General features: G+C 42.3%; 1 protein-coding gene across 1 annotated transcript in view; it reads left to right on the top strand.

The window, feature by feature from the left end:
• The window catches only part of RANBP9 (RAN binding protein 9), a 103,067-nt gene that overhangs the window by 57,093 nt on the left and 31,817 nt on the right, over positions 1-14,157 (top strand). The window contains exons 4-5 of the mRNA XM_062184665.1: positions 881-1,048; positions 6,485-6,507. Of these exons, the coding sequence (XP_062040649.1) occupies positions 881-1,048; positions 6,485-6,507 (191 nt within the window). The remainder of the gene's footprint in view (positions 1-880; positions 1,049-6,484; positions 6,508-14,157) is intronic.

The raw sequence follows: 14,157 nt of genomic DNA, 5'->3' as shown, positions 1-14,157 counted from the left end.
TTGATATACTTTGATCGTACCTTTTTGCTTAAAATTATACTTGAAAGGGAGTTCAAATAAGATTTTCTTTTTGTTTTTAAAAATTTATTTATTTATTTGAAAGTTAGAGTTACACAAAGAGAGGAGAGAGAGAGAGAGGTCTTCCATCTGCTGGTTCACTTCACAATTGACCGCAGTAGGCAGAGCTGGGCCAGTCTGAAGCCAGGAGCCAGGACCCTCCTCTGGGTCTCCCACATGGGTATAGGGGCCCAAGCACCTGAGCCCTCTTCTACTTTCCCAGGCCATAGCAGAGAGCTGGATCAAAAGAGTAGCAGCCGGGACTCAAACTGGTGCCTGTATGGGATGCTGGCATTACAGGCCGAGGCTTTAACCCACCGTGCCACATGCCAGCCCCTTGATAAACTTGACAGTGGTATAGATGTGGCTCTAGTTTTGTGTTGTGGGAAGACTACAAATTAATCTGACTAGGATTTGGATCACAACCTTAAAGTTTATGGTGACTGAATAAGATGTAATCTTTTAGTTTACATTAAACTATTTGTGTGTGTGTTTTTTTTAAATCAAAACAAAATTCTTTTGTCATTAGCAAAAGAAACATGTATGGAAAGTGTGTTCTCTGGAGGTGTTGCATTTATGTTTTGTTTTTGACTGGTCGAATTTCTCTCCCTTTAATGCTTGTGTTAGTGTTTTTTATGCCAAATTTATTTTCCTTCAGGTTGTAAATAGTATTTTGATAATAGAATAAAATATATGTAGTATAGTTGTGAATTTAAATGTGCATTATCTGTTGTATGCTCTTTTGGTTTATAATCTAGTGAATCAGTCTAGTATAGAGGAATATTACCTTTTCATTGTAAATGTACTGGAACTTTCTCTGTAGGTTGGGATAAACATTCATATGGTTACCACGGGGATGATGGACATTCATTTTGTTCTTCTGGAACCGGACAACCTTATGGACCAACTTTTACAACTGGTGATGTCATTGGCTGTTGCGTTAACCTTATCAACAATACCTGCTTTTACACAAAGAATGGACATAGTTTAGGTACTGAGATGCATGTTGCATGCAAAATAACCCCAATATTGTGATTGTTGTACTCCTAGCATGATAGTCGTATTTATGACGCGGTTCTCTTATAGACTGATGCTTCTGAAAAGCGTTTCTTTTTTCCAGGGGGAAGTTGAAGAAGTGACAAAAATGTGTACTCTGTGAAAGCCATTTTGTATCATATGTGCAGGAATAACTGTAGAACATATCCCCTGTTGAGACGTCTATGATAGTAGTCAAAATGCCAGGAGGTTTCTGCTTTGCTTTGAATAAAACCCTTCATCATATGATCTAGTTTTCTAGGAACAGGTGTTATTATAAAAGAGCTGTCAGTTCTTAGAATAGATCAGGGAGCAGTACAATGGGGAGGCAAGCTTTATGCTACCAGTAAATAAAGGACATTGATGTACCCAAAGGTCAAATATTCCAATAAAGATTGCCAAAGGGTGATGACTACAAATAAGTTTTGCAGGACAGAGCACAAACAAGCAGATAGCAACACTTATTAATGTAAAAGTTAGGTGGCTAATGAGAACTAAATGAGATAATGAAAACTTAAACCCATACATTGTAAAACTAAAAAAATTGAGACTTTCAAAGCTATATATCTATGTGTGCATATCATTTGAAATTTAAAATTGTACATGTGGTTCTTAGAGTCCCTTAGAAGTTTTTAGAAAGTATAGAGGATAGCTAGACTGATACTTTTTTTCTCTTTAAGGTTTCATATTTCTTTTACTGTTGGAAAAATCCTTGATTCATAGTAAATTATTTCCACTGGGGTAAAGCAAAAGGAAAAATAAACACCAAGTTATCCCGGCAGGCACAATCTCTGCTTTGCTTATAAATAGTGATTATATAGCATATAATTATAATCATATATTATGTATAGCAAACAATTACTGTGCTTACACACATAGCAAGCATCGTTCTTTCTGTCATTTTGTAGTAGAAAAATTTTAAATTTCTAGCTGCATTAGTAATCTTATTTAGTGTCTATTGCATATTTTTCATATATTGGGTGTAATATTTTGCTTTTGAATATTTTAATTCTGAAGTCCTACGTTACCTGACTCAAAGTTTGTCTCAAGTCCACAGAAGATATAGATTCTCATCAGTACATTTATGTTAAGGACCCCATGCAGATTATATGTGTATTTGTGATTTTATTGTCGTGGCAAACTGCTTTCCAGAACAACACAGCTCCTTTAGTTTATTTGTGGTTATGGGTCAAGCATTTCTTACCTGGTATTCTTGGAACCAGGTTTTTTTGATTTTGGAATATTTATACATACGCAGTGAGTTATCTTGGACATGGGACCCAAGCGTCAATGTGAAATTTTTTTTTTTTTAATTTGACAGGTAGAGTTATAGACAGAGAGACAGAGAGAAAGGTCTTCCTTCTGTTGGTTCACCCCACAAATGGCTGCTACAGCTGGCACTGTGCCTATCCGAAGTCAGGAGCCAGGTGCTTCTTCCTGGTCTCCCATGTGTGTGCAGGGGCCCAAGCACTTGGGCCATCCTCCACTGCCCTCCCGGGCCACAGCAGAGAGCTGGACTGGAAGAGGAGCAGCCGGGACTAGAACCCGACGCTGGCGCCGCAGGTGGAGGATTAACCAAGTGAATTATTTTATAAATGTCTTGTACACAGAGCCTAGAAGTTAATGTTTTACAGATTTTTAATGTACCTGTGTTTGGGCTGTGAGCTGTCACATGAAGTCAGTTGTGGCATTTTGCACTTGTGGTCACAAAGTCTCAGATTTTGGGTTATGTTGGATTAGGGATGCTCAATCTGAAGTATTCTGACTCTGGCTTGTAAAGGGTTTAAGTGATACAGTCTTAGTTGGTTTGGCTGCTTAATGTGTCTAAGATCTTACACAAATGGCCGGCGCCGCGGCTCACTCGGCTAATCCTCTGCCTGCGGCGCCGGCACCCCGGGTTCTGGTCCCGGTTAGGGCGCTGGATTCTGTCCCAGTTGCTTCTCTTCCTGTCCAGCTCTCTGCTGTGGCCCGGGAGTGCAGTGGAGAATGGCATAGGTCCTTGGGTCCTGCACCCTCACAGGAGACCAGGAGAAGCACCTGGCTCCTGGCTTCGGATCAGCGCAGTGCGCCAGCCGTAGCGACCACTTGAGGGATGAACCAACAGAAAAAGGAAGACCTTTCTCTCTGTCTCTCTCTTGCACTAACTTTGCCTGTCAAAAAATAAATAAATTTAAAAAAAGAAAGATCTTACACAAAACTAAGAGAAAAGAAATGCAAGAGAAAGCATTTTTAAAGATACTACAATTAGTCTTTTTAAAACTAACTTTCCAGAGAAGAAATATTCTAGTTTAGTAGACAGGAAGATCACAAGTGGTATGATTTAATTTTCTTCCTATTATATTTTCACAAATATTTAAACTGAATTTTTCTCTTCACTGGGAAGGCTGTTTTAAACTGTAAAAAAAAGGGGGGGGGGTACCTAATGATGGAATTACATTTTAATTATAAGTAAATTTGGAATATTTGGTGTTACTCAGTTGTAAGTTGTTTTAATACTTACTAAGCAGAGAGAGGGAGACAGCATGAAATGTGGCTGATAAGGGATAGTCAGGCTTGCCTGAGTCTGGCCCTGCTTCCGCCATGTGACTCTCGGCAGGTCACTTAATGTTTCTGTGCCCTCTCTGTTTGTAAGAGAGGATCACTGAAATGATGTGGCAGAGCTCTAGGTCGCTGCTTGGCACTTAGTGAATACTCAGTAAGGGTTCTTCAGTGTCACTGTGGCCAGGCTCAGGGCTGGGGTGCTCTGGTTAAACCCTGGTGAGCAGAAATCATGCCCCTGAATAAGGGCTGCAGGTACGACCACACCTGCCTACTGCCTGTTTTTAACTAAAACCTCATTGGAGCAGAGCTAGCCTTGTTCATTTATGTATGGTCTGGGTCTAATTTCCTGAAACAGTGGCTGAGTTGAGTAATTGTGGCCAAGACCCTGTGGACAGGAAAGAGTTACTGTGTGGCCTTTTCAAGAAGCCGGCTTCCCTCTGGCCTAGATTCTAGCATCTGGAAGGTAAAACACAATTCACTTCCTAGTCTCTTATACTTCGTTCTGCCTAAAAGCTGATGCATCCTTAGTTGCTCTCATGCAAACTTTTTTTTTTTTAAGATTTTATTTATTTATTTGAAAGAGATTTATTTATTTATTTGAAAGAGAGTGAGAGAGGTCTTCCATCCACTGATTCACTTCCCAAATGGCTTCAACAGCTGGAGCTGGGCCCAAACTAATGCCAGGAGCCAGTAGCTTCTTCCAGGTCTCCCATGCAGGTGCAGGGCCCCAAGGACTTGGGCCATCTTCTGCTGCTTTCCCAGGCCACAGCAGAGAGCTGGATCGGAACAGGAGCAGCTGGGACTAGAACTGCACTCCAGGAGGCAGCTTAACCTCCTACACCACAGTGCCAGCCCTCATGCAAACCTTTGAAAATACACATTTACTTACCACATGAACACAAGCAGAAAAGTTTTTATTTATGAAAATATGGGAGAAAGATTTTGGTATAGGTTACCTTAAGTTGTTTTACTTCTGTTAGTATTTTTTTTTTAAAGAGTTACACAGAGAAAGAGAGGCAGAGAGGGAGAGAGGTCTTCCATCCAATGGTTCACTCCCCAGTTGGCCACAACAGCCAGAGCTGCACCCATCCCAAACCAGGAGCCAGGAGCTTCTTCCGGGTCTCCCACGCAGGTGCAGGTGCCCAAGGACTTGGGCCATCTTCTGCTTTCCCAGGCCATAGCAGAGAGCTGCATTGGAAGTGGAGCGGCTGGGATTCAAACTGACGCCCATATGGGATGCTGGAACTGCAGGCGGCGGCTTTACCTGCTATGCCACAACGGCAGCTCCTACTTTGTGTTACTGACATCACCTGTCAATTGAAGATCATTTTTTAAAAAATTTACCTGGATGAATTAGAAAATTCATCACATATGGAAAACACATAATATTGTAATAAATAATTATGCCAGCTTGTTTTTTGTGGCCTGAATGTGTATAAATTGTTTCAGCTGTTTTAGGCAGTGCTCAAAAATGTTAATGTATGGAGTTTGGACTTTTCTGTTAGAGTTTTGAAAGGGTGAGGGGTTGTAATTATTGACAAAAAAAAGGATTTTTGCTAAATAACAAACTTAGTCTTACAGACATCTTTGAGAAAAATAATGGTTTAGACTGTTATGAAAAATGGCAAATATGTATAGTCATTTAAATTATACTTTATAGTTATCTGAGTTACTTTTAGTTTTCTGAAGTTTTTAGAATACATTTTCCTGTTTTTCACTTTGCCTTCTGTGTTATCAGGAAACTAGGTGTAATCAAACTGTTTTACATAGGATGAAAAAAAATCCCAGCTTTGCTCTTCTTTTGACAAGCTAACAGGGGCTTACTAGCCTCTGAAAGTCATAAATAACAGGGCTTTATTAACATAGGACATTAATTTCACACACTTATATAATGATTACATTCAGTTATGTTTTATTGTAGTAAGAGAGTCATATAATTTTGTTTCATACAGCACTTGCAGAGGCATAGTCTCTTTATTGGGAAGAGACATTCCAGATAACAGAAATGCCTCATTGTTTAGCTGTGGTGTTGGTGTGGTTGGTTGGCTTTGTTTTACAGTGTATCTAGGCTGGAAGAGTTGTGATCAACACCAGTCCTTTCTGTGTTAAACATCAGTAAGCTCTTATAGAGGTTTATTTAATATTTTATTTTCCGCTAAGGGATATATTTTAATATTAAAAGGAGATTATAAATCAACACTTTGGGATGCCAGTAGACTTATTCCAGTGATACTGCTGTTGTTCAAGTTGTATTTGGAACATGAATGAAATTCTTATCCAAGAGCATTGAGGAAAAAGTTTCAACAGTGTAAGTCTTTATCCTTTAGAAGGAAAAATTAATTTTTTGCCCAAAGTAGTCAAAAGTTACTGAAGAATGTGATTTTATAAGCAACATTTAAAAATTACTGTATTTACCTATTTATAAGAGAAAATCTTGCCTTTTCCTTCCATCCAGAGTTATTTAAAGTGAAGATTTAAGTGATCAGTCTGTATAACACAGTTTGGGGCTAGAAGATCAAATGACTGTGTTGCAGCCAATTTCATGGGGTTCCTAGTTTAGCTTTCAAGATACATCTAAAGCCATTTCAGAAATACTGGTGGCGATGGCAGCATCTCCTAAATAGAATTTAGGTGTGGCCAGCAGGGCTGATAATCTTAAGAGAGACAGTAGTCACCGACACTACGGTGTAACTGGGAAGAAATTAGTCCCTGTTCTTTTATATTTAGCCTTGAAAATCTCCCTTTGTTCCTCAGCCATTCTTTGCCTTCTTTGTAGTTAGATTCAGCTATGACTGTGTCTGCCTCTGCCTTTGAAAGCAGCTTCTAATGTTCCCTCCTTTGTTTTTTTCAGGTATTGCTTTCACCGACCTACCGGTAAGATAATTTTTTTAAAAAAGCGGTTCTGCATTTTTAATTAAAAGAAGTATAAGAAACTAGTATTAGGCATATTTACAACACAAGCGTGCTGATATTTGTGAAGTGTGTATGTCACCTATAGAGTGAAGATCAGTTCTTTAGCCACCTTGGGTGTAACTCTTACGGCATTAAGCTCCAAATGGGAAGCTCCTGTTGCAAAAACTCTTCTTAATGTCACCATGCATTTTATTTGAAGTGAGTTTCTTTGTTATCTTTGGGCATTTCAGCAAAGGGCTTTACAGCAGTTCTGATCATTTCATCCAAGGTGTATTGAGGCCTCCTGTGTGGCAAGTCCTGTGTTTTTTTTTTTTTTTTTTTTTTGACAGGCAGAGTTAGAGAGAGAAAGGTCTTCCTTCTGTTGGTTCACCCCCAAAATGGCCGCTGAGGCCAGCGCTGCGCCGATCTGAAGCCAGGAGCCAGGTGCTTCCTCCTGGTCTCCCATGCGTGTGCAGGACCCAAGCACTTGGGCCATCCTCCACTGCCCTCCCGGGCCACAGCAGAGAGCTGGACTGGAAGAGGAGAACCGGGACAGAACCGGTGCCCCAACTGGGACTAGAACCCGGGGTGCCGGCGTCGTAGGCGGAGGATTAGCCTAGTGAGTCGCGGCGCCGGCCACATGTCCTATTTTTGTAATGCATCATTCAACAAAACAGATAATAAAGATTTCTGTCCTCTCTTGAGTTTAAAGTATTCAAGCCTGAGGAAGTCAGAGAATAAGCAATACATGAAAAGGAAGTAAGTTATATTTTAAAAGGTTTTAAAGTAGATGTTTAGAAAGATGGAGTTAAACGCAGAGCATGAGAATACGAGGTGCTCGTGGTGAGATTTCTGGGATAGTGAGGGAGTTGCCCAGTGGGTATGGAGAGCTAGAATGTTCCAGGCAGAGAGAAGTTGGGGGAAAGATGCTCAGGTGGAAGCAGAGCTGGTTTGCTTGAAGAACAGCATGAGGTGTGGTAAAGAGGAGGGAGGAAGGCAGAGCATGGCCAGTAGGTGATGCGAGAATCGGAGCTCACAGTAGAGACAAGTGAGCTAGAGCAGATGCAGCTGGGGACCATGGAAGGTCTTGGGCATTTACTCTGAAAGGCAAAGACAGAGCCTCAGTTGTTATGATACAGCTTGTGTTTTAAAGGATCATTCTGGTGACTGAATTGAAACCTGTGAGGCTGTTGGAAAGGGTGGGAAGCCTCAGATAACAGTCAGGACTCTGCTACTACTTTCTCTATTGGTCCAGTGGCTTGTCTGAGTTTGCAGAAAACAATTAAGTCCCAGAGTTTTTCCGTGATTTTTTTTTTTAAGATTTTATTTATTTGAAAGCCAAAGTTAGAGGGAAAGACACACAGAGATTTTCCATCACTGGTTCACTCCTCAAATGGCCACAAAGGCTGGAGCTGGGCTGGTCTGAAGCCATGAACTTCTTCTGAGTCTCCCACAGGGTTGCAGAGGCCCAAGGACTTTGACCATCTTCTGCTGCCTTCCCAGGTCCATTAGCAGGGAGCTGGATTGGAAATGGAGCAGCCAGAACTTGAACTGGCCCATGTATGGGATCACGGGGTTGCAGCACCCCCCACAGAGCCCAACTTCAACCCCTGAACTCATTTTTAAACAAGTGAATACCTGTGCAGGTATTGATGGCTGTGTTGACAGGCTGATTGTAACTCCGGGTTCAGAGATGATTTGTGAGAGCTGATAGAAGAAGCAAGGACAAAGTAGACACGAAATCTATAAGATTATTGATATCCTAGGGGGATAGCTAGAAGAAATTGGAATTATAAGGCCGGCGCCGTGGCTCACTAGGCTAATCCTCCGCCTTGTGGCGCCGGCACACCGGGTTCTAGTCCCAGTCGGGGCACCGATCCTGTCCCGGTTGCCCCTCTTCCAGGCCAGCTCTCTGCTGTGGCCAGGGAGTGCAGTGGAGGATGGCCCAAGTCCTTGGGCCCTGCACCCCACGGGAGACCAGGATAAGTACCTGGCTCCTGCCATCGGATCAGCATGGTGCACCGGCCGCAGTCATTGGAGGGTGAACCAACAGCAAAAGGAAGACCTTTCTCTCTGTCTCTCTCTCACTGTCCACTCTGCCTGTCAAAAAAAAAAAAAAAAAAAATTAATAAAAAAAATTAAAAATTAAAAAAATGGAATTATAAGATTACTTGATTACTTAGTTAAACCAAGGAAAGTTTGTAGTCTGCAGATAAAAATTCCTCGCCATGGAGCATTATTTGATAGGCAGTGATAGAATAAGTATTCATCTTTTTGCAAAAATTTAGTATTAGAATTTTATCTTACTGTAGTGGATGAAATTTTCCAAAAGTATTAAAAAATATAATTCTTTTAAAATTCCAACCAAGAACTGAGAGAACTTGCTAATGGATTGGAGGTGAAGGAGGTGTGATCTCAGAAAGCTGTGCCTGAGGAGTTGGCAGAGTGGGGCTCTTACTCAGGGCGTGGAGACGACCGTGTACAGATGGAGGGAGTTTTGAGCAGGGAGGTTTTAGATAAATAGAAAGTTGTCAGGTATGCCGTTGGATGTGCAGACTGGGAAATCAAGCGATGATCTGGCCTGCGGGTGTCTCTGGCAGTGAGGTGGGATTTGAAGTCATGAGACTGCTTGAGAGCAACAGGAGAGTGGACACACCCCCAGAAGGGAAGTGGGCCGAGACCGATTCTGAAGCATGCTGACTTTGGGAGAAAAGGAGCAGCTGGCAAAGGGAAATGTAGAAGTAACAATCAGCGAGGCAGGAGGAAGACCAAGTTCAGTGGAGAAATCCCTCAAGGAGGAAGGAGAGGTATGCTAGTGATGACATCATACAAGATAAGGCCAAGAATGAGCCTTCGTATTTAATGGTCCTGGAGGCCACTGGTGACCTGGACAAAGTGTGAGCAGAGTGATGCAGAAATCCTGATGGAAATGGATTTTAGGGAGGATAGAAAGAGGGAAATTACAGACTACAGAGGCCTTTGGCTACACTGGAGACCAAAGAAGTGGATTAGTAGCTGGTGGTGAAAGTGGTGTCAACAGAAAAAAAATCTGGGTTAGATTTAGCAGGTTATTTCCTGATGAAAATGATTCACTAGCAAGCCAGAAAGGTGATGTAGTATGGAAAGTACCTACTCGTATTCTTGGCAAGGCAGATATACAAGTGGACAGATAGCTTTTGAGAAGGGAGTTTGTGGTGACAGGCAGGGTAGCAGAGTATGTGGGTGCAGGTTCTAATATGTAAGTTGATGGGGTCCTTTACTGTTACAGAGGCCTTGTTAGTAAACTTTGGAGTTGGTTAAAGGGCTTGGTAGCTGTCTTTTTCTCTCACTTTGTGGCAGTAAGCATGCAAAAAACATATTTATCAAAGGGGTTTTTTAAATTTTTTGTTTCTCGTTGATAGGTAGGGCTGATCATTTGGAAAAGGCTTCCTGGTGGTAGACGTCTTGGTTATTTTTGTTCAGTCTTCTGGTTATTTTCTGTCCCACTTCTGAATTATCAGGGTTTTTGTTGTTGTTGTTGTTGTTTTTTTTTTTTCTTTCTGTTCTGTAGTTGACCAACCAGTGATGATATGTAACTTTAACAGTGGCTAGACTGGTTATTGGTTACTATGTTTGTGGTTGTAGGATTGCTTTTATTGTGTTTCTAAGAATTTTTCATTATTATCGTAGTAAAATCTGGGACTTGCATGTGCGTCCTCTTTTCTACTTCAAGAAGGCAAAATTAGCTTTTCCTCTTTTAAAGGAATCACCAAGCATGTTGATGATCTGTACCTATGATCTCTCATTAGCTAGCTAGTTGTTGCATTGAATCCTGGGAGAGAATATATTTACATAAAAATCAGTTTATCTAGTCTGTATTGCACCTACCATGGAACGTAGAATGTTTACGCAGCTCTAAAAGCCTTAGAGCTTTTTCAGAATAATTTGTCTTCCCAGCTCACCTCATTAGTTGAGAAATGTCCTTAAGTGTGAACAGACTCCACTCAGTTTAGCATTAAGTTTATAATCTTGTGAATAGCTATTCTCATCTAAAGTGATTCTACTTACAGTTTTGGAGGTTGATTTGAAATCCAGCAACTCCCCCCCCCCTTTTTTTTTTCCTAAAGATTTATTTATTTGATAGGGAGAGACAGTCCTTCTATCCTCTGGTTCACTCCCTATGTGGCTGCAACAGCCAGGCCTGAGCCAGGCTGAAGCCAGGAACCAGGAGTTTCATCTGGGTCTCGCATGTGGTTTGCAGGGGCCAAGCACTTGAGCCATCTTCAGCTGCTTTTCCCAGGCCATTAGCAGGGAGCTGGGTCGGAAATAGAACAGCCAGAACATGAACTAATCCTTACCATATGGGATGGCCAACATTGTAAGCGGTGACTCAACCTGCTATGCCACAATGCCAGCCCCGAGATTTCCTTTTAATATACATTATTTTCTTTCATTTTCACTACAAGAAATCTCTTAAATAGGAGGAAAAGGGGGAGGCGCTGCACTGTGGCGTAGCAGGTAAGGCTGCCACCTGCAGTGCCGGCATCCCATGTGGCTGCCAGTTTGGGTCCTGGCTGCTCCAGTTCCGATCCAGCTCTCTGTTGTGGCCTGGGAAAGCAGTGGAGGATAGCCCAAATCCTTGGGCCCCTGCACTCGCGTGGGAGAGCTGGAAGAAGCTTCTGGCTCCTGGCTTCAGATCAGCACAGCTCCGGCTATTGTGGCCAGTTGGGGAGTGAACCAGCAGATGGAAAACCTCTCTCTCTGCCTCTCCTTCTCTCTCTCTGTAACTCTGACTTTCAAGTAAATAAATAAATCTTAAGAAAAAAACCTGTTGAGAATACCAATTTATATTGAATACATTTAGCTATTGAACAGTTTCTAGATAAGCTATATTTAGTATCTGTGCATTTTGCAAGGTAGTAGAAATGAAATCTTTTGTCCTGTTTCTTTCATGAAGATTTAAGAACTGGGCCAGCACTGTGGCATAGTAGGCTAAGCCTCCACGTGCAGCACCAGCATCCCATTTGGGCTCAAGTTTGAGCTGGTTTGAGTCCCTGCTGCTCCTCTTCAGATCTAGTTCTCTGCTAATGGACTGGGAAAGCAGTGGAAGATGATCCAAGTGCTTGGGCTTCTGCACCTGTGTGGGAGACCCAGAAGAAGCTCCTGGCTCCTGGCTTCAGATGGGCTCAGCTCCGGCTATTTTAGCCATTTGGGGAGTGATCCAGTGGATGGAATACCTCTCTCAGTGTCTCCCGCTCTCGGTCTGTAACACTACCTCTCAAAGAAATAAATAAAATCTTTTTAAAAAACTTAAAACTGTTTTTTTTCTAATTATACATATGCAGGAATTTTTTTTTTTAGAATTTAGAAACATTTCCTGAAAAACATTATTTCCTGTAAATTTAAAATCTAGGTAGGTGCTACGATGTGGATGAGCCTTAAAAAGATCCTAAGTGTGGCCGGCCCCGTGGCTTAACAGGATAATCCTCCGCCTTGAGGTGCCGGCACACCGGGTTCTAGTCCCAGTTGGGGCGCCGGATTCTATCCCGGTTGCCCCTCTTCCAGTCCAGCTCTCTGCTATGGCGTGGGAAGACAGTGGAGGATGGCCCAAGTCCTTGGGCCCTGCACCCGCATGGGAGACCAGGAAAAGCACCTGGCTCCTGGCTTCGGATCAGCACGATGAGCCGGCCGCAGTGGCCATTGGAGGGTGAACCAACGGCAAAAAGGAAGACCTTTCTCTCTGTCTCTCTCTCTCACTATCCACTCTGCCTGTCAAAAAAAAAAAAAAAAAAAAAAGAAGAAGAAGAAGAAAAGATGCTAAGTGAAAGACACCAGTCACAAAAGACATATCTTTCATAATTACATTTGTACCAAATGTCCAGGATAGACAGATGTTGGGTCAAAAAGGAGATTGGTGATTGCCAGGGTCAAGAGTTAGGAGGGAGTGGAGAGTGACTTCTGGTGACGGTGGACTTTGTTGTGGAGTGATGGAAATGTAAAATGAGGTAATGATGACAGGTATGTGATTTTGTTGCATATGCTGTTGAAAGCCTTGAATTATATATTTTAAAAGCCATTTGTTTTTAAAAATCTGTAATCTATGTCCTTAATCCTTTTTCCCCAAAATTCTTTACCTTTAAGTGTAATAAAAGTTACTTTTCAGCTAGTCAAATGAACATTATTATTAATATTATTTCAAGGGGTTTTTTTGGTTGCAGAAGTAGTGTATGTGTTAAAGAAGAAATAAATGTCTATAAACACAAAAATGTACAAAGGAAAGTTTCTCAGAACTTGAGCTTCTTTAGCCTCAATAGCTGTTGTAACTTGAGTTCCTTTTAGACCTTACTTAAATGTTCATGAACGAAGGCTGGGTTGTGGTGTGTGCACTGTGGTGCTCTTCAGTCGGTACTGTGTACTGGACGTCAGCCTGTCTCCGCGTGTGCACCGTTTATTCCATTCCTTTTGTCTGCTTTACATTCCCTTATTGTGAGAATGTACTGTCACAGTGCATCAGTCTGACATGCACAGTTTTGTATTTTAACATTTCTAAAATGGGAATGCATGTTAGAATCTATGGTCTGTCGGAGAGGCGGCAAGATGGCGGAATAGGCAGGGAGCACACTTAGTCCGGGGGGAGAGAAAGTTTAATATAAGTGGAGATACTGCAGGGTCAAGGAAGAGTGGGGGATGAAACAGCAGAGGAAACTCTTCCGGAACTAGTGATTCACAGTGGACCTGCGTGGAGAGCGTGGGAGCCCAAGTTCGGGACACCAGCAGCAGACTCAACGCACCAGCGCTGGAACGCGAGGTGAGCCGAACCTCCATAGCCCGAGATACCAGCAGGCAAGCGGAAAGAGGAGGCTAGAGGGAACGAGGCTTGAAACTCCGTGGGGAAAAGTTCACCAGGCTAACTAGAAGAGAGAGAAAAAGAATAAAAAAAGTGACTGATATGGACACAAGTTTCTCTCTCTCCGCTCACCTCTCGAAGGCGAGCAAGACAGAGCAGGCGCCATTTTGGACATACGTCATAAGCAGGGCGACCTCAGGTCTGCACCAGCCCTGAGCCTAGCAGAAAAACCTGACTCTGTGGGGAGGGGTGAAATAACAGGAGATTAGCATCTAACTTGGCAACCCAGTGGGAGACTGCAGGAGAATTGGAGCCCACACTGAGGGCAGCAGAGATTCCCTGTGTGGTCCTTGGGAAAGAGCTTCCGATCTCTGGCTCCTGTGGGTATATCATTTGCCTGCTAACTACCTCCAATTACGTTCAGCTGTGCGGAATTACTTCCCTTTTAAATCAAAAAAAGAAAGAGAGATTTACCACACCTAACCTGGGAGTGTCATCCTTGACACACCCTCAACCCTGAGGAACCAAACACAGCTCTCAGTCCACACTCATCTCAAGCCTCTAAGGCTCCACTGAAAGCAAACAGTCCACTTAATATAGAGCCATAGTGTAACAAGAAAAAACACCACAGTGAAGAAACCAAATATCTCCAACATGCCAAACAACAAACGCAAACACCAAGCTAACAAGAACAAGGAAGAAACTATGACGCCCCCAAATGAAAAAGACACCCCAATTCAAGATTATGAAGATGATGAGATAGAAGAAATGCAAGAAGCAGATCTCAAAAAATTGATAAGAACATT

Source organism: Lepus europaeus, chromosome 3 (assembly GCF_033115175.1).
Source record: "Lepus europaeus isolate LE1 chromosome 3, mLepTim1.pri, whole genome shotgun sequence".
Classification (NCBI taxonomy): Eukaryota; Metazoa; Chordata; class Mammalia; order Lagomorpha; family Leporidae; genus Lepus; species Lepus europaeus.
This window is presented reverse-complemented; position numbering and strand designations above follow the sequence as displayed.